This window comes from Trichogramma pretiosum, unplaced genomic scaffold, assembly GCF_000599845.2.
Source record: "Trichogramma pretiosum strain Unisexual culture from Peru unplaced genomic scaffold, Tpre_2.0 scaffold2, whole genome shotgun sequence".
NCBI classification, from domain to species: domain Eukaryota; kingdom Metazoa; phylum Arthropoda; class Insecta; order Hymenoptera; family Trichogrammatidae; genus Trichogramma; species Trichogramma pretiosum.
Window position 1 is genome coordinate 308833 of NW_019641687.1, and position 24399 is coordinate 333231.

Below are 24399 nucleotides of genomic sequence, written 5' to 3' on the forward strand. Positions count from 1 at the left end.
GTCTTCCTTTAAAAAGCGACGAGGAGTTTTGTGGCATCTTTGTCGAACAAGCGAACCCCTTAGCAAGAAATGATAAGTTTTGGAATTTACAAATATTTTTTAAAGTTTTGCGTATCTTTGAATTTTTTTTTTTTTTAGATTTTACTTAAATTAGCTAATAATTTCTTAAGATGAATAGTTAAGATATATATTGCGTTAGATAGACTAGAACTTATATTGTTTTCATGTTATGTGAATGGTTTTCCTCAAATCTTGTATGCATGCTTACTTTTAGATCATGTTTACAAAACAATTTCACTGCGAATTATTATAATGACGTACTATTAAAAATTCTGAAATTTAAAAAATGATTCCAAGGCACAAATAAGGAGCTAATAACATGAAAAGAGTAAAGCATTGCTATTTAGAGCTAGTTCTAAATCGACTAATGAATTAACCTTTATTTGACACATTTTCCTGGTGTAACGTACTTGACACACTGGGGTTTTTCTGTGCCCCTATCAAATGAATTGTTAATAAATAAATAATCTCTTAAATATTTCTATTTGAAACTTTTTTACGAACTTTTGAAAAGTTTATTTTGAAGACTGTATAAGTTTGATATTGAAATATTGATAGTAAATATGTTTAACAATAGATTTAATTTTTGTTGATTTGGATACTTTAAAAAAACGTAGAAAAAGCGTGGGGTTGATTCTGCCCCAGTGTGTCAAGTAAAGGTTAATAAAATCTTATTTTTTCACATCGGGCACATTTTATACTTTTGCAGATAGGAAGTAATAAGGATTATTCAAAAGTTCAAGTTACGTCAGGGCAAGTAATAAAAGACCATTATGTACGATAATTGATGTTTCACGAGCAGACAATAATGCAGCACACTTGTAATATATACTTTCTCTGAAAAAATCCGCGCGATTGCGAAAAATTTTGGAAGCCGATGATACGCGTATAGTCGCTTTGGTACCGAGGACAGCGGCGGCGCACGCATGCAACATAAGCTTCGCTGCACGCGCCGTCACCTTGAATATGCATCGCTAGGCGCTTTTGAAAAATGAAGGAAAAAAAAATCACGACGAACGAGTATATACATTCAAGTTTATACTTTCTCTCGCGGTCGTATAACGCGCGCCGGACAAGCGCGCATCCCGACACTGTCGGTGGCTTGTTTGCCCGTACTATTAATGCGCGGTATTATAAAGTAAATTCACGTGCGTGCGTGTGTGCGTTTGATTACGCATTGACATTGAGGCGCGCGTTCGGCGCAGTAATTACGTCCCCATCACTGTCAAGGTGTATAAAGGCGCGTTTAGTGAGCCGACGCGCTGCTACGTATATCATGTGTTCACGCAAATTTACTCTATCGGAAACGCGTGGACTCGTGCACACATCTACACGACGCGGGATCCATCAAACATTAATTTTGAGCTCCTAATTGTTAAGAATTAATCGCTCGAAAGGTATGAGATATTTTGCGCGCGTAATCGCGAGAAAGCTCGAGCGACAATTTTTCATATGCGAGCATACAAGAGAATAAAATATCCATATCGAAATTTTGCAATCGATTTTTCAGCGCGAGTCTCATTACGCTCGTACTTTTAAAGCTGCATTTTTATGTGCCCGTCTCTTTCTCTCTCTGAAATTTAATTTATACAAACAAACATGCGAAGAATAAAAATAATTTTCACAGTGCTGCGCGTCGCCATGCTATTATATCATCCGCACTGCACACAAGAAAGCCAAAGATAGAAAGCACTTTATGTATCGGCGAGAGCCAAGAAAGCCTCGCGAGTCGCCGCGGTACGTGCAACATAGAACCAGGCGATGGGAGCTTCTTTCGCATTGCGCGCTGCAATTTTTTGTCCACGATGAGCCATAGTTGGCACGATGAGGGAAAAAAATACTAATCTTAACGATCCTGAAATGGGCAAGGCATGCCAAACATCGATCGCATCATAAGGCTGGTCGCATAATGTGCGCGGCGATCGCCTGTAAGTACGCGATGCATCATTTGGCGCGCTACACCGATCGCGTCCATCCACGCATATCCAAAGCTAATGGCGATTCCACGCGCAGAGACGCTTGGAAAAGTCATCATCGCGACTGTATGCGAGTCTATTTTAAAGTCAAACACAATCAACGACGAGCAACCTGTAGCGAGGCTGCTACTTCGCAACCAGCCTACGCACACACATACGCGCGCGCACGGCGCGGGATCGTACGTGAATGAAATCAAAAGTATGTGCACTTGTAGCTTGAGTTTAACGCACGATAAAGCACAATATCGCCATGGCCCAATGTTAACGCTGCACCTCTACATTAAAGATACTCCCAGTCGCTATAATAATACACCGAGTGAAAGTATTGCGCGACGCTTCCTTAGGAAAGGTGTCACCCCTCTCACTGCCGACAAATTCTCCTTTCTCTCGCGCAAGCTGTTACCTCACAAAAGATCGTGCGCGCACCAGCCGAGCCGACCAAAGAAAAATAAAACACTCCGATGCGATTACATTATACGCTTGGATTATTGCAAAAGTAGTCCTTTTAGCACGGTTACAGGAGGGCGCAAGCGCGCGAGCTTATTCAACTCCTTTGATTTCGACTTACACACCGGCCTGGAGGAGGATTTTGCATTTTTTGACACGAATGAGTCGAGGAGAATGTTTTGTTTGATCGTTTTGGACATTTTTCCGCGGAGAAATTTTGTAATCTTTCGAGTCTGTGCTGTATACCGACCAGTTGGTTTAATCAACTTTTTATCAATTCGTGCAAAGTCTTCTGCACGATAGCTCGAAGATTAAAATTGTATAATCGTGCCGATGAATTGTTATGATTAGTCATCTACCTTAAATTAAAAATGTGATCAGGTCTGTAAAGAATACTTTAACATGCTTTTCACCATTCAACGTAAGCTCCTCCATGAATGGATGTTTATTTATACAATTTCGAGAGAAAGTATTCATCGGTATATTTATAAACTAGGCAATTTATTGATAAAAATATAAAGCTTAAATTTGTTTCATTTTATGAAGTTATTTTTTGGTTTATGGCAGATTTAAAGAAAATATTTTTCATGAATTTTATTTTTGATTCTGCACCATCATGATAAAATAATCTTAATATAATACATTTCTCGTTATACGGCTTATAGTGTGATCGTACAATAATTATTAACCTCACCTTATTTGTAAAGCTACGCGTAATTAAACAACATAATTATCACCGATAAGTGGTGGGAAAAGAATCACTACGGTCTGTCGATAATACGACCATTATTGTCTGATTTCCCATCAAATGAAAGTGAAGAAGCCAAGGATGCAAGTCTTCTCAATGGCACAACTGTGAGTTTTATTTTTAGCAATAAAATAGACTTGAAATAATCCCATCAGCACGAGCGAGTGCAACTTAAACTTTGCGTGTTACGCGTCCGTGAACTTCTCCAAACTCACACGCCTTTACATTGTCCTATACAGCCGTGTTTTTTTCATCAACTTTTTTTTCGTATTTTTTTTTCCTGCGCCGATGCGTATGAAATAAAAAAGCCTCAACTATGCCTAATGAATGACGAAACGAACGCGCACTTCGTAATGGAGCTATGGGATACTATATATACTCCTGATCGCATTGACATGACGTTTATTCTACTTATAAGCGATTGATCTTAGTGCGTTAAATGTTTCGAATTTACGCGAGGTAGTACACGAGTGTTTCCAAACTATCGATTCAGTAAAAATGATTAGTCGAGTGATCTGGGTCGATTGCTCCGATCATAAATGAATCTGTATGTGTCAAAAAAAAACACCGTGGTACATTGCGCAAAAAAATTAAACTCCAACGAAGAAACAGGCGCAAAGATATAAGTCAAGAGCGATTCCAATCACATCTGTTATTGACACTTTCAAAGCTATTGCAGTGTCAAAATATTCGCGCACTTTTTCTCCGCGCATAAATACGGCTCACGTCAATCAGAAATTTCAAAACTAAGCGCTCTCTGTACTGTGTATACATTTTGCAAAGAAAAAAGAGTCATGTGTACTGACCACAACGCTTAGTAGCTCATGCCATCGTACTCGAGGAATCTTTACAGGTACCATTAACGAGAAGCGTCCAACTTTCGATGGAAAATTTCAACGCCGTCAAGTTTATCGTACTCGATCATCACCGAGCGATGATCTACTTTTTTTGCATGGATTGTCATAACTGAAACAAGCTGAATGACCCTCTGATCCTGCGATCATTATTATCGAGATGAAAGATCTAGTGTTTATTGTAATTATCGATTTGTTTTTGTGAAATAGTAGCTTGGGGCGACAGCTAATTATAATTTCGATATTTTAACTCCCTGGTACACTTACTTATCTCTTGAGCAACGAATGAGAAAAGATCGTCGTTAAAGAAAAAAAAACAAAGGACCATAAAGATGCTTGAAAAGGTAGCCATAATAAGGAGATATACGTGACTCATTGGCACGCAAAGGATCCGCTCGCCGAGGATTACATGATCCGGATCAGATCGGCGGCGAGGCTGTTATGCAGTCGGTTTTACTGGTCGATTTCGGTAGGACCTCTCACCTTCCACGCGAATATATCGCCGCGTATCACGGCAAGCGCGCACAATTGAAAAAGATACAAGCGCGTGGGTCTGCCTGCTCTCTCTCTCTCTCTCTCTTTCTCTCTCTTTCTCTCTGTCGCGCAGCTCGCGTCGTATGTGCTTTCTCACCGCCACCGCTGCTTGCAGCCTCGCAATCGGACTATAGGAGGAACATCCTCGGCCCGCCTCTCCCACCTTCCGAAAAGTTAAAATAGCGGCGGTGGCTGTAAGGAGGATGAGGAAAAAAAAAGAGCCCCGCATGGATAAGCACCTGATGGTTATACATGTGCCCCACCTGCGGCTCGCTCGCAGAGGACTCCATGCCCAGGAGGCTCCGTATATATAAGCACCGACGAGCTAGCTTCATTCACCAGACGACTCCTGAAAATCTTCCCGTGGGGCTGATAAATCGATACAGCCAAACAAACGAATCGGGTGCATGTACGACTCTCTGCGCCTGTAGAGTTGTTAAGGTGTGCATCGATCTTCCAAGAGACTGCGATCGAGTCGCGAGCCGGCAAGATGCGCTTCTTCGGTCTGGTTAGTGTCTAACTCAGTTTCAAAAGTGTTGCCCATAAAAGTTTTCAATATTTGTTGTCGATTTTAGCAAGTGATTTCTCTATCGTGTGCGAACATAAATTCATTATAGTGTGTCATCAAGTGCAGTGGTGCTGAAGCACATGTATTTTAGAGCTTTTGCCTTACGCCTGTGATCTGATAAAGCTATTTGATCAAATCATTGATGAAAAAGCTCAATTAGTTTCAAAATATTGAAAACTTTCAATTGGAAAACATTTATTTTATTTTGTGGCAATGGTTTTAATCGACAAAACTTAACCAATTTAAAAAATACTTCACGTAAAATTCGAATCCATCTTCTTAAATAATGAACTTTCAACTAAAAAATGTCACCCAACTAAATATCTTTTCTAATACTTTTTTTTTACATAGAAATTCTTAATCTTTACTTTCTTTGTATTAACTATGTTGTAACTCAATAGATAAAAGTTTGGTACTTTGCTTTCAATAAAATTGCTTCTCTACCAAATATCTGCATTAATAACAATTTAAAGACTTTGATAAATTATTTTTTAACTACGATAGTTTCATCTCATTGAGACTTGAGAAAGAGTTAAAAATAAGAAAATAATGCTTTTAAGCTTTCGAAATTTTGTGAAGATATACTTTGTTAAGTCTTACAAAATTTCTTTCGTTTAAAGAACTGTAAACAAAGAAAAGATCACAATCTTTCGCGATTCAAGAAAAAGTAAGTAATTGTTACGACAGTTATTTGTTCTCTAAAAATATTATCTATTTGATTTCAACAATCACAATTATATTAATCGAAGATATATTTTCAAAGAAAATATTGTTTTATCACCTTTTCGAAGTTAATATATGCGTATTCCAGTTTAGATCTCAAAAAATTGTTACCAATTAAAAATTTGTCAACTGTTTAAGTAAATTTTTCTAAAATAATTAAAATTTATCAAATTTTTTGAAAATTCAGAATTAATTTATCAATAAAAGTATAACTTTCTTTCAAATACTAAATTTGAATATAATGTGTTATAATTTCAATAATGATTGAGATGAAGATTCGTTATAATACCTTGTGGTTTGTGAATATTGGACGTCTTTGAAAAGAAAACCATCAACTAGGTTACTCTCGGTCAAAAAAGTTTGAATATTAATGTGGATTTCCAAGAACAGGATTGGTCAATTTTAAACTGCGCAACACTAATTTTCTAATTTTTATACATTTGTTTCATCATTTAATCAGTGTCGCTAAAAATGAAAAACATAAAACTTTATTTCTTTTAAATATGCTAATTAAAAAAAAACTCTCGACTAGTTAACCATTATAAAAATACGTTGAAAAGCAAACATTTTCAGGATTCATTAAGTTCAGAGAAAGTCAGTGTCGGGAATGACGATAATTAAATTGATTTTCGTAAGGCTTATTAAACCGATATTTTTTTTAAACAAGCTATGAAATGTTTAGAGAGGTCAAAAGCAAATTTTTCAAGTATATAATTCAAATTTATATTTGCTAGTCATATCAAGTATTACTTAATGCATGATTTCTCTCTTTTCAAGCTCTCCTTCAATACAACTGACGTAATGTATGCACTCATGGCTAGGAGATAGAGAGCTCTAGATCGAGTAATAATCTACCAACCGGTATCCTAAGCACTTCTTATGTGTACTCACTTTCACTGCTTTCTGTTATTTTGCACACATACACGTACACATTTATTTCTAGGACGCCCTATCGCGCGCGCGCGCCTTCTTTGTGCTACTGCTGAGGCTTCTGCTTGCCAAATCATCTAATTGGTAAATAATAAGAGAAGGATGTGCATTCTGCGCACTATGCGGAAGCACGCCGTTTTTCTTCACGCAAAAAATGCGAGACTTTTGTAATCTTCTAAAGTAAAACATACTTTTTTTATCCTAAGCGAAAAAATTGCAGTTGTTAGAAATTCTGCCGCACAGTAGTTAAAAGTCCTCAAGATGCATTGGCTATGCGCAGTACAGCGCAATATGTGTTACCAATTAAGGCGATTGTCTTTGTGACTTTGAAGAATGGGTGAACCATTATGTATACATGTTCGATACTTCCTCTATTATGTGCATGTAGTTCTGCTATTGATGTGCATGGTCGTTTTATATAATAGTACCGTCGAGGGCATAGGATTTTATTTATAAGTCCATGAGTAAGCAGCAAGGCTTTTTTTACCAAACGATGATCAACTAAATTCATGAAAAAACCAAATTTTTCACTTTAATTATACTACTTCTACTCAACATCAATATAACTCAGCATTAGAAGAAAGTAATTACAGACACGTTTTTTCCACTGCAATAATCAATCGAATAAATTTTAAATTATTACGATAGTTAGAGCTAGCGAAGTATTTAACATAAAAACATAAATGGCTGTTTACATCCACAAAATTTTACGAACATAAAAATGCAAGAAACAGCGTTGAAGTTTTACTCGACTATTTAGGGTAACACTACGAGAAGATCGAATCACTTTCGAATCGCGTAGGGATCAATGAACCGATGAGATTTTATTTATGTGTAAATGCTTGTAAACATCTATCCTCTCTTTCTCAACGCTAATATCATCGCATTTATTAAATGGCACAAAGAATTTATCATCCGTATACAACGTTTTCACTTTCTTTTCGATCCTCGTTCAACACACTTATGCCTTTCACGTTTAATTTCCTACACATATAATTGTATATGCAGATGCTAATATTTTTCAATTTGATGAATCGGTTGTCTTTGTGTTGCAGATTTTGCTGGGATGCCTATTCATCGCCTCAGTTTGTGGAGTGCCCACCGCTCTTGTAAAGAGAGAGTAAGTTTCAAAATCAATTCTTTTTTCAATAATGGCAGTTGTAAAAGATTGTTCTTATACAAATTATACACGTATTAAGAATAAATAGTGTTGAGTCATTTTGAATTATTTTTTAAAACATAGTCGTTTATGGTTGTCATGTTTTGTTAGTGTCTTCAGAAAGCAAAAAATGTAAATCTAAAGAAATAGAGACTCACCACCAACCCTTATATTTATATTATAACTACGTCTTTACAGTGACGATCTCAACTCTGACAAGGAAACCATTTCGAGTACGGATCATAGATCCTTGCCAAAATTTTGGCGTGGTTCATGGTACTCGATTATAGAGCCCTTCACACTTATTAATCAGTTTAATTCAACAGTAAGCTATTAGTTTAATGTAATGGGTCTAAGAGACCATTTAAAAAATGATATACGCTCCTGCTAAAATTCTTTGTGGTTTTTTATATTCAAAAAGAATGACTTTAGCGGAAAAATGTCAGGAACAAAAAATTGTTATAGGGACACACCAGTAATAAAACCTGAAATGATTAATAGGTGTAAAATAATGTATCAATCAAGTTTCAACAAATATTGAAATTATCCATATTTTTTGCTTCATTTTGAATGCGAATTATCTTGCATTATAATAGGTAATAAGCATCTAAAATTGAAATTTGTGCCAAGAAATTCAACACTTTATTGTTCTTCTTCTTTACACTTGTAATCGATACTTTTTCCAAAGGACGAGTCATATTTTAAAAAAAATTTTAAAAAATTTTTTCTAATTAATGCGCGAAAAAACTGCGAATACGAAAACAAAATACCGCGAATACTGAAGTTGGGTCATAAAAAGGGGTATAACGAATACGGAAAATCGCGAATAACGGGGTTTGCCTGTATACAATTTCACATTTATAGCCATAAAAATGTCCCAATGACATTTTTCAAAACAATCAGAATTTAATTTTTTAAATCAATCAGAGAATACATATACACTTTTTCAATTTTTTTATAAAACAGTCTATCACGCATTTTCAAAGGCGTGCACATTTCAGAGGGATTTGTGATTCAAAGATGCGAAGAGTGTACAATGTAAATATTTTGTATGGATACTTTTTAATGTAAAAAAATGTATTATATAATGTATTTTATAAACACATTTTAACAAAGCTGAACACCGTTGGAAGTCGATAAATTTATTAAACTCTTAGATTTCTTTAATTTTTTTGTTACTTGCTCGTCTATAGTGAAATTTTATTTAATTAAAAAACTGTTGCTGTTATAAAATTACAGAAATAATCTTTATTTTTTTAGAGCTCCATTACAGACTTATGGAGCCCCATCTTCGAGTTATGGTGCTCCTAGCGATACATATGGTGCCCCATCTCCACCATCAAGTAGCTATGGTACTCCTTTTGGAAGTGGTGGTCATTCCTCTAGTAGTTCAGGACTCTCTAATTCATATGGAGCACCCGCCCCTTCATATGGAGCACCATCTTCTTCATACGGAGCACCGTCTTCTTCATACGAAGCGCCATCTTCTTCATACGGGGCACCAGCTGCCCAATATGGACCTCCAGCCCCTTCTTACGGTCCACCTGCTGCCGCCCCAGCTCCTCAATATGGCCCTCCGGCTCCTGAGTATGGACCCCCAAAGCCTTCTGGATCTTGGCAAAAGAAAATGTCGTGGAAGTCTGAATGGGTTAAAATTTGGAAAACTGAAACCAAAATGACTTGGAAGAAAGAATGGAAAAAAGTGAAGGTACCAGCATGGAAAGAAGTTCAAGTGCCAGCTTGGAAAGAAGTTCAAGTACCTGTTTGGAAGAAGGTATGTTTTTTCAAGCAATAAGTGTTGGCAATACTTACATCAATAAATTTCACTTCCTTACGAGAAAGTGGAATGAGTCAAGTACTGAAATTTTAGTTAATTTTTTATTATGATAAATTTATCTTCATGCTCACTATTACAACCATTTGACAAACAGTAAAAACCGTTTAACTTATAATTTAAATTAATTAGAATTATTATTATATTTATAAATAACAAACTTTACTTATACATAATATCTAAATATTCTTTGTAAAGGTCCAAAAGCCCGAATGGAAAGAAATTCAAGTTCCTGCTTGGAAAGAAATTAAAGTATCTGAATGGAAAAAAGTATGGAAACCAGAATGGAAGAATGTTCAAACTTCAGAATGGAAAGAAATTCAAGTGCCTGAATGGAAAAAAGTCTATAAACCAGAATGGGTGAAAATTGGAATTCCCGGAGAAAAGCATCTTGGTACTGACGCAAATGGTTGGCAATATACTAGTCACGATCTTTGGAAAAAGAAGCTGATTTGGAAACCAGTTTGGAAGAAAATTTGGAAAACTGAAAAGAAGCAAGTGTGGAAGAATGAAAAGAAACTTGTATGGAAAGAAGATTGGCAGAAAGTTTGGAAAACTGAGAAAAAACAAGTATGGAATACTGAAAAGAAATTAATATGGAAAGAACAGTCTGTCCAGGCTACTGAAACTCATAAGAAACAAATTTGGGTTACGGAGAAAAAGGAGATCTGGAAAGAAGAATGGAAGAGCCGATGGGTACCAGAAAAAAAAGAAGTTAAAGTGCCAGCATGGAAACAAATTTGGAAACCCGTTTGGGAAAAAGTGTGGGTGCCAGATAACAGCCATCATGAAGAAAATCATGATCAAGGTTACAAATACTAATCAATATTTACCACCATTGGTGTTCAATTGGGTTCTATGAACATTACATGGAAGTTTGAACGATACCTTCACACTGATTTTTATTTTTTACAATAATCAGTTGCCAGTACGATGATATATTAATTTTAATCGTGAAGATTTTAACCGTTTCAGTAAATTAATATGTTACTTAGTAGGTAATACATTCTTCTACGCGATCGTATGTTAATCTATACTTTTTTGTAGATGGAATTTTTGTAAATTGTTTGAAGAATTTTTATGAACGGCATGTTATAGATGGTGGGACTATAAGTACAACTGTATAGCAGTGATATATGAATGCAGTGCAATTAATTCCTGTAACAATTTGGATGTAGATTATATCCAAACTCTAAATAATAAACTTAGTCATACGTGGTTAATTTCACATTTTTGTAACAAAAAATAGGTATAAATAACAGATGGTTGTTGATAAGTGCAAGTAATTGACTTCTTTTATAATCTTTGTGCAAATACGAGTGAGTTGATACTTTAAAAGTACAAACAGTTTGTATGTGTGGCTCTTGAAAGATAATCAATTGAATGACTCATTTTATTTTGTAAATAATTTTTATTGGATGTGTAAAGTAAGAATTTTTATACACTTGAAATTGAATATTTTTCAATACAAATAAATACAATGTATTTTACAAATAGTGTCATTTATTTCATTATAAAGTTTTATATTATATCGAGCGATTTTCAGAGATTTTACCAATAATTCATATCTTCATACCAATTAGATTGAATTTATTACCAATTCTATGTTTTGTATGGACAAACATGCCAAACTTGCGTGTTGCAGTCCTGCATAAAAAACCAATCCCACCCTAGCCTGTACAAAGCCGCATATAGCATGATAATACGAATATTATTTCTCCAACAGCTCTAATACGATTAAAAATTCTTAAAAAAAGAGCCAACAATGGTACATGGAATATAGTTGGCTTATAAAGACAAGGCCATGTATCGGGACCGTTTTTTTTTTTCATTAAATAAGACAATCCACAATTATAAGAGACGTTTTTTGAACGCGTTTTTTTCTGGAAAAAATGTCAACAATATCAATATTAACGTAGAAAAGTCGACAAGTAAATATAGTTTGACACTGAGAATACCTTCAGCCTTTATTTAACAAAATTTATGTTAGGTGCCATCTCTTAAAAAACTAAATTTTGCTATAGATTAGAGGTGCCTAAAATTTAAAAGTTTTTGAGAATTCATTTAAAACAAGAAAACAGATTTATTATTTTGTCAACAGGAAGCTTTTTGGCCATCAATTGGCCGTATTTTTAATCATGGTGGAAATCAAGAATTGATTTTGACGGTTTTTTACGACATAAAAACAGAAAATACTATAAAGTCTACAACTAAATGATTTGTTCCAAGATCGTCTTTTTTAGTAAATAGTAGATAGCTAAATACAGCACTAAATTAGACGACATTTTATTTAATCGGCTTGTCAACAAACCTTGCCGGATATTTTTTACCCAAAACAAAGTCTTTGAACAAAGACTTTCATCGAAACTTAAAACTTTCCTTATTATATTTGGATAATTAAATTCTTTTTTTCCTTATTATTTAATAAGATATGCGATTGAAAATTTTCTCGCGGGAAAAGTATAAAAAGATTCTCTTGAATGAATTCAACAGTCGATCTCCATTTACGAGTTTCAACAAAATACAACCATGAAATTTTTATCTCTTTTCTACATGGCTTTGGTAGCTATGATGGTGTTTTTGGGTCAAACCAATCTTGCCTCAGCTCAAAGAATTTGCCGTAACAATCGTGACTGCCCAAGGCAGCAACCACGTTGCGTCGTGAACTACGGTCAAACTAGAGGAGTATGCAGAAGATAAACTCGATGAGAAAATGTGTTCGCAAAGGTAAGTGTAATAAAATGATAAAACAAATACTCGGTGTGAATATTTTTCGTAATGCTTTAACAAGCTTTAAATTATCAAGTTAATTTCGATATTTCATAGAGACAGATTTCAAATATACAAAAAAATTAATAAATTGTACCAATAAAAAATAAAAGTCGATGACTGTTAAATTAACTGTTCATCACTATTATTTATGTCTAATCTTAAGCAAATCCAGTAAATCTTCCAATATTCTGCACATACACATTTTCATGAAGAACTTTTTTTAAGAAAAATTTTGTTGTACTATAATGTTAACATATGAATAATGATTAAATTTATTTTCATGAAATATAATAAAATTTTTGATTATCTTCTATGGGATTTAAAATTTTTATTGCAGATTATGTTGCCGAATCATGTCTAATTCAACGTAAAACTCTTCTTTATGTGAGCACTCAATAATGAAATAAAATATCTCAAAATGTATACTGTCTAATATTGTTACTTTCACCCATTTTTCCATTACCGGAGCTAAAAAAACCTTTTTCTTACTAATTCCCTCAGAGAGTAACGTAATATTGTAAGCATTTATCTTTTCTTTCTTTTTCTTTTTTAATAAAAGTACAAGCTCATATTAAGGCGGTAACTTTTTTTGCATGATAGAACTATTGGTAAAAAGTAAATCATGATTTTGGATGTATGGATTATTCTTAACTGCATTCAAAACAAGTTATCTGCGCAAAGCGCCTGAAAAACGGCAACAAGACAAGCATTGATGTCACGAAAGAAACTCGTCAAGTAGGGTTCGTCTAAAAGTATTATAGGCGAAGGAAAAACTAAAATGTAATATTAATTCCAGTTATAAATATTGTTACGAAACTTTTAATTTTTTATCCTTTTTTTGAAGGTATCTGTTTCAAAGTTATGTAGTTTTCAAATTTACCATCATCTAACACAATCTAATCTAAGAATTATATAACATATTACAACATCGTTCAAGTGTTAAGAAAGCGCCAATTATATGCATAATATTTATATTATTAGTGGGAATACAAGTACATATAATTTTTATCAAATGAGAAATGGATAATTCACTTTTATTAATCATGATATTTCACGAGGCTAAAGTTCAAACATGCACATTATTTTGATCGTCCATTATTGGCTTTTATTATAACTAAGCTTTGGGGTAATCAATGAACAACTTGTTACATAATTTTCTCGAGGAGTTATTAAATAAATTTGAGTTGTAATTATATCGCTCATAGTGCATGCAATATCAAATTGATATCGTCTGGTACACTTGAACATTTAATCAAAATAAAAACTTTTTTAAGGAATTGCAATTGCACCTTATGGTTAAGTAACTGAATTTTAATTTTATACTTACAATCACAATAAGTTAGTTATTGAGTAAGTGGATTAGTAAAGTATAAGGGATGTGTTACAATACAACAAGCAGACTCAAACTTCTGACGACCGTCTAGTTGAATTTGGTTTCGTACTCTTGGTTTATGGCAAGTATAAAAGTCCTTTCAGAACGATCAGATAAACCTGAACTCAAAACTCTGGTATTTTTTTTTGTTAAAAATAAAAGCAGGCTTTATGTTTGGGTTTTGCTTAAAATTCGATTAATAATATTTTTTAATGTGCTTGGGAAACCAACTAAGAGAGGACTTGTTTTTTATACGAAGCTATCATCATTACAAATTCGTTCACTATCAGTAACTATAGTAAATGAAAGATTTTTTAAAACAAAAACTTAATATATAGATTTTTGAAGATGCAGAGCAATGTCAAATATCGACGCTACTGAATTAATAAGTGGTGTTCTATAATCTCTATAATCGGTGTTACTTTTTTTATTAGCTTTAGGTACAGATCGAGCAAGAGTCCGTTGAACTTGCTGTGCAGCTCATATATTTATATTTTTATTTAAATTCGAATATTCGAGAAATGACGTGTAATAAAGAGAAAGAAATATACCCAGTATTATATATCATGGTCAAGACTCAGTTTATGGTGTGGAAAGCGGGCGCGGCTGGCGTTCCGCTGCATATAAATACGCGGGAAAAATCGTGGCCGCTCGCACTCTTACGCGATCGAAAGTCGTCCAATGCCAGTTTCATACGTGTGCACTATACGCTTCTGTATGCGCTAAACGAGCTTTTAAATATTTCAAACCAGATGTGTGTTGATATTATCCAATGGGAAAGTCTATTGACTAAATTCAAAAGTATTCGTGAAACTGACACTTTTTTTCAACGCTCGTAAACCATTTCTGTTTTTACTGACTTTGCACTTAATTGATTCGCGGTCATGTCTCATCATGTAATTTTATTTGCTTAACTTAATTACTCACGTATTGATGAATATTTTATGCTAGAACTCGTGTATTTTTACCGAATGTTTTAATGCTTCAAGTGAGGCTGTCACGATAAACTTTATTACCTCAAATATTATAGTTGTGAATGAAATGCAAAGATCTTACAATCAGTGGTGGATTAGAAAAGGTGCCACCCGCACACAAACATTTATTTGGCGCTCATGCAATTCGAAAACAATTATGAGAGCTTTTACTAATTTTGAAGAAATGTAGAAGACATTTTTGGTTTAAAGTAAATGATTAAATGGTTTTCTAATTTAATTTAATTTTAAAAACATTAGCAAAGGAATATTTTTTAAATTGCAAGGAGACATAGATACCAAACAGCGTAAAACATAATTTGCTTTCTTTCCTTGTTATGTCCGTATAAGTTTCGGACGTGCGCATCTCTTTTTCGTAACTTTTATCAAGGAAATGGTGTCGAGAAAAACTGGGGATGGAAAATCCGCCGGACCCTTAGCATATTGCTCGAATAAAAAGCACGCATGAGTTGATTACGCGAAAGACTTTTTGTAAACCAAGTTGTTTTGAAGAAACTGAATAAACACACAAATACATTAATTTATTCTCATTGTCTTTACGTGAACGTGGATTTTTTTGTGATTTTATCGCCTCAGTAAAGGCAATGGGAAACAATTTTGTATGGCGCTGTGCTCGACGAACCTCTGTGAACTCAAATCTTCACAAACGTCTCGTTTGTGCATTTTTTCTCCAAAGCGATGAAAAATATGCGTACAAAAGTTTACAAATGCACGATTTCATTGTTGATGTCGGTATAAAATGTTCAACAAGATCTAAAAAAAGGCCAAGCAATAATTGATATGATACACTAGGAATCTGAACAATTTCGAAGAGGATTCTTAATCCAAGATATGAATTAAATTATCACTAACAGAGTATTATCAAGTTCTAATTGGCTCGCCATTTGTTCGTAACAACTTGTCAAGCAAGCATATCAGACGGTTAAACATTCGGTGAAAAGATGTAAGAAAATCCCATCAACACTCTGGTCGAGCCCCTTGAAAAGTTGTCGCCCTGTCTCGGCTCTCGGCTCGAGCAGGCTTTAGGCCGCTAATGATAGGTTCCCCGCACGCACGTGACAGCTAAACAAGCTCCAATTTTCTCGTTCCCGCATACATAACGATATATAGCGCTCTCGTATCGGTACGGAATCGCGCACGCGTGTGCGTGTACTCGTACATGTTATACCCAGACACTCTCACTCTCTACAATATAGAGGAGATCGTCAGCTCGCGCAGACTCGTTGTTATTATATTTTCCGTTTCGTAACGGAACGCCACTACAACGACTGCGTTTTGTACGTCGTATGCGTGTATAGCGTCCGTGTGGTGCCATGTACAAGCTCACACGCGTATGCGCATACTGCAAGCATACACGTATATACAACGGCGAACGACGAACGAAAGTGAAGTTCATTAACTGCCCGCGATTCTTATATAGCTTTGGCACACAGGACACGCGCGTTATATACGGCCAGGCCGCAGTCACATATATGTGCATGTGCCGGAGAGGTGCACCGAGTACACAGAGCCTCGTGGTCTCTCTCGGGCTAGCATATAATTGCGTTCCAGTTGCTCGCCGTCGCCGTAACCAAGGAAGTGTAATTTACTCGCTCAAAATTGCGGCTTTCCGAGGCGTTAGAGCTTCTGGTCTCTGTATGTTTCTTCTCGGCGAATTGAGACGTCGTTCACTGCGGCTTGTTTACTTTCGTTTAGCCTTATTAACTGACAATCAACAACGTGAGCCTTGATAAGCCATAAAAATCAATGCCGAATTACAATTGACTATCCACATGTTAAACGAAGAAAAGAGGGTACTTGACCTTAACTTTGCTAAATCAACTATGCATTTCATCATCCTTTTCCTGCAATTATTTCGATTCATGATCAATTAAAAATGATCTTTCGGTCGGTAGTAAAAAGTGCAGCACAGAAAAACTATCAAATTCCACGGGTAACTTTGCGCAGAACCTCGGTGAAGATTTTAATAACGGTATCGAAATTCGCAGCCCTTGGACAAAAAAAGGCCTCGCATTTTGCAGCTGCAGTCCTACCGCAGAGGTGAAAGTGCACGCGCGCACGAACGGATTCCGCTGCATAGCTCTCGGGGATTCAGTGGCATATATATCGCGAGCTCGAGCAACAATCACGTGTCTCTTTTGGCAGAACTCGCTCGCGGCTTAGATATCTGCGAATCAGCTCCGACTCTTTGCTGCGCTCCATCGTATACTTTGCAACGAAAATCCAAAGAAAAGTTACAACATAATATTGTGTTTACGTCGAAGCTGCTGCTGCTGCTGCTGGTATGTACGATGCGCCCACGCGTACTGCAGCAGGAATAATAATCGATTTGGAAAGGTGCCCATCATTCGGCGCTCTATGCGCATCATCGTGTACGCGCACATAGTTTCTCTCTTTTTCGATATCCAATTACTGTTAAATCATCATTGCACTCGAGTGTATGAGCGCACTTATATCCACACACACTCACAAACACATAGAACGTTGACGAAGTTGCGAGAAGATCCCCGTTGGTGTATATAATCCGCGCGCGTATATAAAACTCATTTCCCACGACGACGGGAAAGTCTGCGTATAGGTATAATATAATACAAACTGCAGAGGCGCTTGGCGCGAAGAAGGGAGACGAGAAGCCGAGAATGTACCGATATGCAGTAATGATAATATTGGACCATAGTCGGTGCAATAGCTCGCATATATACCGTATGTATACATCCGAAGCCGCTGCTGCTGGAGTGCGTTGCATATTATGTACGGCCGATCGCGGCGCACTCGGGTGAGAGTGAAAATTGCCATCTTTCGAGCGCGCGTCTCGCGAATTTTAAAAGGAATTTGACTACATCCTCGCGCTCCGGGCGTCGTGTTGTTGTTTCTTCGTTTTTTTTCCTCCCGCTTTTTCATTTGAAATTTTAAGGCTCGCGTATTTACGTGTACGACGCGTGTCCGTCATACCTACATGTTAATCAAGACACCTGTGAGTAATTTCGTTCCGCGAGTTTTTTTCTCAACTTTTTGCTCCGACATTTTCGCCGTTTTCGGTGCAATACGCGCGATGTACTGTTACATACCTGCGTTACCGGAAAAAAAGCACTCGCGATCGCGCGCGCCTACATCCATCGCCGCGGCGTTTTTAATAAAAATAATCTTGTTACAATGCACACCGTATTGTACGCAGCGAAGAAACGAATAAAATCCCTTGCTTAGCTTTCATCATTGTCAGTCTCTTATAGACTGAAGCATAACATTCCGAGCGCACAATGATGAGAAGCGACGCTCTAAACGAGATGATTATCGTGGCCGTCTTCGTGTAATGTACGCGAGCTTTTCTTGTGTGCGTGTGCATTATGTCGGAGCGAGCGCCGTTATATACATTTACAATGTGCCTTTATAAGCAAAAAAGTAAACAATTTCGTTGAGCCTTTGCAGTATCGAGTAGTCGTTCGTTTGACGATTCAGTGCTTTTCATGACTTTTAGCAGAAATATTCAACTTGTGCGAGTGTATGTATGCCGATTAATTGACACGCGGTGTAAACTCGTAAAAAAACATCGGTGAATGAAACATTTGTGAAGATTTAAAAAAAAAAGTCATTGTCTGATGTACTTGTTGTTTTAATGAACATATGTGCAAAACATAGTTTTATTCGTTCTTAAATGCATTCGCAAGCGAGGCATCGGATTAGTCATCGTCGCAGAGTGTAAACAGCGACGGCAGTTGCAGAGCTGCTCAAACAAAGCCTCGAAACGCCTAGGCGCAAATTGCGTGTTTAATTTTATTAGCCGTGCGCTGCTCGCCACCGCAAAAGAATATGGGCTTTGCGAAAGCAGCTCCGTATATAGTAGCGGCACTCGGCGCGTATACCGTTTGCTAAAAAGTCCGCGCGGCTGCAGTGGCTTCTGAACTGCGTGTAGCCGCATGCAGTAGTAGTGCAGCTTCCCTCGGCTGCTCGGATCCACTCCGCGTGGAGTTTATATGTACACTCGCGCGCTTATTACGTACCCATGGCGCGCGCTCGCACGAAAGTCAGTCTCTCGGATCGCAAATTGCAGCGCGCTTGCCTGGCTGCTTGTGCGCCTCGGCGCGATAGCTCGGCTCGCTCTGCATGCGGCGATAAATATTAGATAAGCTCGCATATCGTACTCACACACTCGCGTCGTTGAGGGAGAGAGAGAGAGACTCACCAGGAAGATGTTGCGTTACACTGCTGCTGCTGCTGCTGCTGGCGCTGCTGATGTTGTGCTATTGCACGAGTAAACCGCCCGACGAAAGTTTCGGACTCTTACATCCGATCAAAGTTACGTAATGCTTAATCCGAACTTATGTAGTACTTTCAGGTTGGCGCGCGAGAGAGCCTCGAATCGCGCATTTCCTGGATTATCGCAGATCGAGTTAGGAGTCGTGCGAGCAGCGAATCGTGCTACTCTGCATCGGCTTTATAACACATTTATATTTTATACAGGCGCTCGTCTATGTATATTTCTAGTATGCGCATCGAAATCAATTTGTCTTAATTACAATTGACGAATTACGAAATTATAAACTACGAGATGTATGCGCGTGATAATGATATATGCACGGATAAACATGTGACATCCAGGCAATTATTATGTACTCAAGAGATGTGTCTTTCTGACGCTTCTATATGCGGACTCGAGGTGAAATTTGCACGATGCAAAAGATCTGATATCACTTTGAGATGATACTTGCATTCTCTCTCTTTTCTTTTCTATCTCAACTAAAAATGGAAAATTATTTAACATCACAAATATAATATAGTATATAACTTTTATTGACCCCTTGCGACATTTGATCATGAAATAAAGAACTATATGAATAACATTTATTTTTATTTCTTTATTATGAAAAAATATTCATCAGCAGATAGCGGATTCTGTATTATTGATCATTTAATTATTTTTATATTTTATCACACTAAAATAGCACAAAAGTACCAAGTAAGACAACAAGTACAATTTTGACCAATTATCCATTCTTCTCCGTTTTCAGCATATAATCGATTAAATCTCTTACGGAGCTTTCAATTCTGTCGCGATAACTCGCATCCAACTGCATTGTCCGCAGCACGAAATCTTTACGACTGTCGTAAGAATATCTCTCGATGTCTTTCTCGTACAGTTTGGCCGACTCTCTGCTCAAGAGAGCGATCGGGAAGTACTGCACTGCCGATACCAGACCACAGACGCGTTTATCTTCGATATCTTGGCATACCTGCGTTTTCGAAACTATGCTATTTTCATCGTATCCATTTAGCAACAAATTGTCAACTAAAGCGTCGTAATAAACGTCGATGAATTGTTTCTCCTTATCCCGTCGGTCTTTGCTCGTCGTGTTCAAATAAATAAAAGTCTGAAAATCGATCGCGGCGTTGACATAAGCGGCCATTTGGAAGTCAACGAGGACGCAATTGAACGGCTCGCTTTGATTGAACATCATGTTGTTGGACCAAAGATCGCAGTGGCATATAACGTTGTTTTGCTTCTTTACGGGCTTGACCCTCTCGATCGTCAATTCGTAAGCTTTCAAAATGTACTCGGGTCTTAATTTCAAATCGAGCGCAACTGCCTCGGCAACTTCGATTCCGGCCAGCAGCCACTTCCAGGCCAATCCAGTTTTCAAGTATATCTTCTCGTCGAAAACGCCGGGATAGACCTCTTGGAGCGATTGGCGACCGTGTCTCAGCTCCCACAACATCGAGGCGGCGTGCAAACGAGCCACGCTCGTCAGAGCCGCAGTTACGTGATCGTCTCGCAGCGACGACGCCAATTCGTAATGTCGTAAATTTTCCAAAATCAAAACGTCTTCCTTAACTAGGTGGCACTCGGCGATCCAGGGCTCTCGGCTCGCGTAATTATTATCCCGCAGCAAGCGCGGCAGTAGGTTTTTATAAAATTCGGCTTCTGTGCGAAAGAGAGCTCGCTCGTACGGGCGTCGATTCGGTAACGCGCACTTGACAAAAAACTCGAGCAGCCGCTTTTTAGAATTATCGTCCGAGCTGACTCGCGCCTCGATCCTCAGTAATTGGTGGACGGCTAGGTAACCAAGAGGCTCTTCGGAGAAAGGTTGCAAGTGGCAGGACAAGATTTCAGCATCCTTCGTGGAAAAGAACTGGTTTGTTAATTTTGTAATTTCCTCGCCGGTCAAAATGTCAGCGACGTGCATCAGATTTTTTTCGGCCATAGTTGCAGCACACCGCGGCACTGGAACGAGCAACTGCTGCGCACACCGAAGACTGTATCGTGCACGCTCTCCGGGCTCAATTCAGACACGCTTTATCTTTTGGGTCATTCTATATTAAAATTGTTGTAACGCGTCGTTTGCTTGCAGCTGCGCGACAAACACACAATTTGGTGCGGTTAAACATTTTTTCGCCGTTCAATGTCGTCGTGGGTAAAGTTGAAGGCTCGAAAAGAAAGTCAAACCGATTTATTTCAACGGCAGAAAAATGACGATTGAGCTTGAAATATGCATAAAATTGTATTTACGTAAGCTTAATAATACTCACATTGCAAAGTTAATATCGCATATATACTAAACGAGGAGTCGCTTTTTTGTCTGGCAGACTTCCTATAATTTGACAAAACTACGCTGCAAGTTTCTCCTCGGCACTCGGCCGGGGCTCGAGAGAGAAAAAAAATCCTTTCAAGCACGTTTGATTCATCAATCTCGGCACATGCGCGCGCTCGCGTATATGTATACTGTGCTGCAGCGCCGGCGTATGTAACATTGTAGCGCGCGGCCGCAAAAGAGAAACGATCTTCCATAATAACTCGTCGTCGATCTCCTGGCATGTGCTCACGCAGTTATATGTGTGCACGGACAAAAACTACACGAAGAATCATAAAACACTTCACAATAAGCAAACACCAATAATCATTTTCTTCGCTTGCGTAACGAACGCCATTATTATGCTCGAATATTAGTTATCTTGTTCGAATGGACTGCATTGTTCATTTTTCAAGGAAACCGCTACGTATATTAATAAGTGTGAAATTATTTTTTTTTATCTTGGAAAATTATAATCTTTTACTCTCGGTGCAAAAAAGACCACTGGCTGTTCATTGACCATTAGTTTTCTCTGTATTAAAGAGTCCTTTTGTTACATATGAAAATTTATAAAAATTATGATCCCTGATATCAACAATTTCTAAATAACTTACCAAATTAAAATAAAATCAATTTTTCTAAAAATTTTTAAAAAATCCAATTGAGCCACTAATTTTTTAAATAATTTTTACTCATTATGAGTTTTATTAATGCCACAAAAAACATTAACAGCAGTCAGCACCTGAATAATCCTGAGCAAACTTTCCCAAACTATGTTAGTAGGCAATAATGCTTTTAGTATTCAAAGCATGGTATGCCGATTTGTACATGCGCTGCATGAAGCCCCCGATCGTTACATCACTCAATTCTTATCACTTTCATACAAACCCAGCATGTATATTCATACTTTCGTTCTATTTGGCAGATAATAGAAGCCAATGATATCTATAGCCAAGAGGGGCTCATGTAACTTTCATGACTCATTTTAGCTATGACGTTAAGTTAGCGCATCGCTTTCAAGTTGGCTCGTACTCGAGGCACTTCGCAACGATGACAGTAAAAAAAATTAAGGAAATGCGTGCGTGTGAAATTAATCCAAAATTGTGTACCATCGTAAATTCATTTAGGTGTTTTTACGTGCCACGGATATAATAATAATTAAAGCGGCGAGTGTACACGCAGTACTGAAATGTTTACGCGCTTATTGGATCCCTGCAACGAAATTGAAAGTATTCTTGTTGAGTGCCGTGTACGAAAGTACGCGCGTGTTCGCATTACTCTCATCTAACGAGAGTCGCGTTCAGGTGCACGATTTTAAACGCTGCGTCGGGCCAATTACATCTCCACAAATGGTCCGTGCGATCGGAATGAGTATTAAAAAGCATACGAATCGACGAGCCTGTACGTAGTTTACTGTGCAGCCAACAAGACGTCTATTCATTAGATCGCGCGGAGAGTTTAATTCGCGATCGACAAAACATTAATTCAGTCTCGGTGGCCGAACTGCGTAAACCAAAGGCTTTTATAACGGTCGATTAATTGGAAAATTATATTCCTCGTTGGATTGATACAAATTGAAAATGCTTGTAATCGATCACTTCGACGACGATCGATACATATTTCATCGAGACAATTCGAGCATGTCGACCATTTATATTTGTACCAATTTTTATGTAAAAACAACGGTCTAACGCTTCAAAGGCTTATATTATTTATAGAAAGTTTATAATCTTGCACTGTTTTAATTTTCAAGTCAAAACATTTCAGCTCATTAGATTCTTTATTACTTTGTTTGCGCCATCGAGTCATAATAATAATTATTAAATTAAAAAAACGAACATATTCCATGCTCGGTTGAGTTCGTATTATATACGTGCATTATTGGAATGAGCCGGGGATATTGGCAAAGTACAAAAAGTATTAGCACCGAAAGTAAATTTTCTTCGCCACACAAGTACATTCGCGGCTTTTATGCAGCACACAGAACTTGCGCGCATTAGCATATAATTGACGAGGCGAGTGTGAAACTGCATTGGTCGCGCGCATATCGGCCAACCTGATCTTACATTATAGCAACATCCCCGGAGTCGCGTCGCTGGCAGATGAGAAAGCAAATGATAATTACATTATAAATAAAATCACGTAATATGCTTTTTATACTTTCTTCGCGTTCGATCGGCGCGATATTCCGGCGCGGCGAGAAATATGAGCGAGCGGGGGGGGAGACGCGTTGATTGCAGCGCCTAGCGCGCGGCTGGCACAATGTAATTATCGAGCTGCACGATTTAATTCAGGCAGGCTGTCATTATGACGCTCGCCGAAATTTTGCAAAATTATCGAGCGCGACGGAACAAGAGCAGAGGCGCGTCACAAATGCAGGATGTTAGCGGAAACAGGCACGACCACCCATTCTCACATATGTTCTCGGCCCACGAGAAGCTACAATGTCGTATATCAAGATCTGGCGGTTTATTCTTGCTCAAAAGGATGCGGCTACTTAACGAAGGCCGTATCAAGCTCGCTCGATTATCTCACGATTGCGCCCATCGTTAATAAGTACAATACACGAATACTCTACGCTGGAGCAGTGGCGAGCGCGGCTTAATCGAATCGATCGCATCGAAGGCCCGTGTATGTGCGTGCATTACCGATACATGTGCTCCTCGTGGTCGAGCATATACACGCGCTTAAATAAATACATCTGCGTGTGCGAAAGTTCGAGTACACAAATGCACTGCGCCGCATTATCGGCTCCTTTCACTCGCTCGAACTGTGCTCGTGCTGCAGTGGCTTCGCTACTCTTGTACACGTGTGCATACACGGACCTACGCACTGGGCACAGCTTTGCACAAAGAGAGAGAGAGAGA

General features: G+C 37.7%; 2 protein-coding genes across 2 annotated transcripts; one reads left to right on the forward strand and one right to left on the reverse strand.

Moving 5' to 3' along the window:
• Window positions 1-5109: 5109 nt before the first annotated feature.
• LOC106655024 lies at window positions 5110-10655 on the forward strand. Its single transcript, XM_014375209.1, has 4 exons — window positions 5110-5127; window positions 7896-7960; window positions 9260-9773; window positions 10032-10655. Exons 1-4 carry the CDS (start codon window positions 5110-5112, stop codon window positions 10653-10655), a joined length of 1221 nt encoding a protein of 406 aa, XP_014230695.1.
• A 9175-nt stretch (window positions 10656-19830) lies between these two features.
• On the reverse strand, window positions 19831-21612 carry LOC106655085. The gene has a single exon (XM_014375288.2). It carries the CDS (start codon window positions 21164-21166, stop codon window positions 19952-19954), a length of 1215 nt encoding a protein of 404 aa, XP_014230774.1. The 5' UTR covers window positions 21167-21612; the 3' UTR covers window positions 19831-19951.
• Between the last annotated feature and the right edge of the window lie 2787 nt (window positions 21613-24399).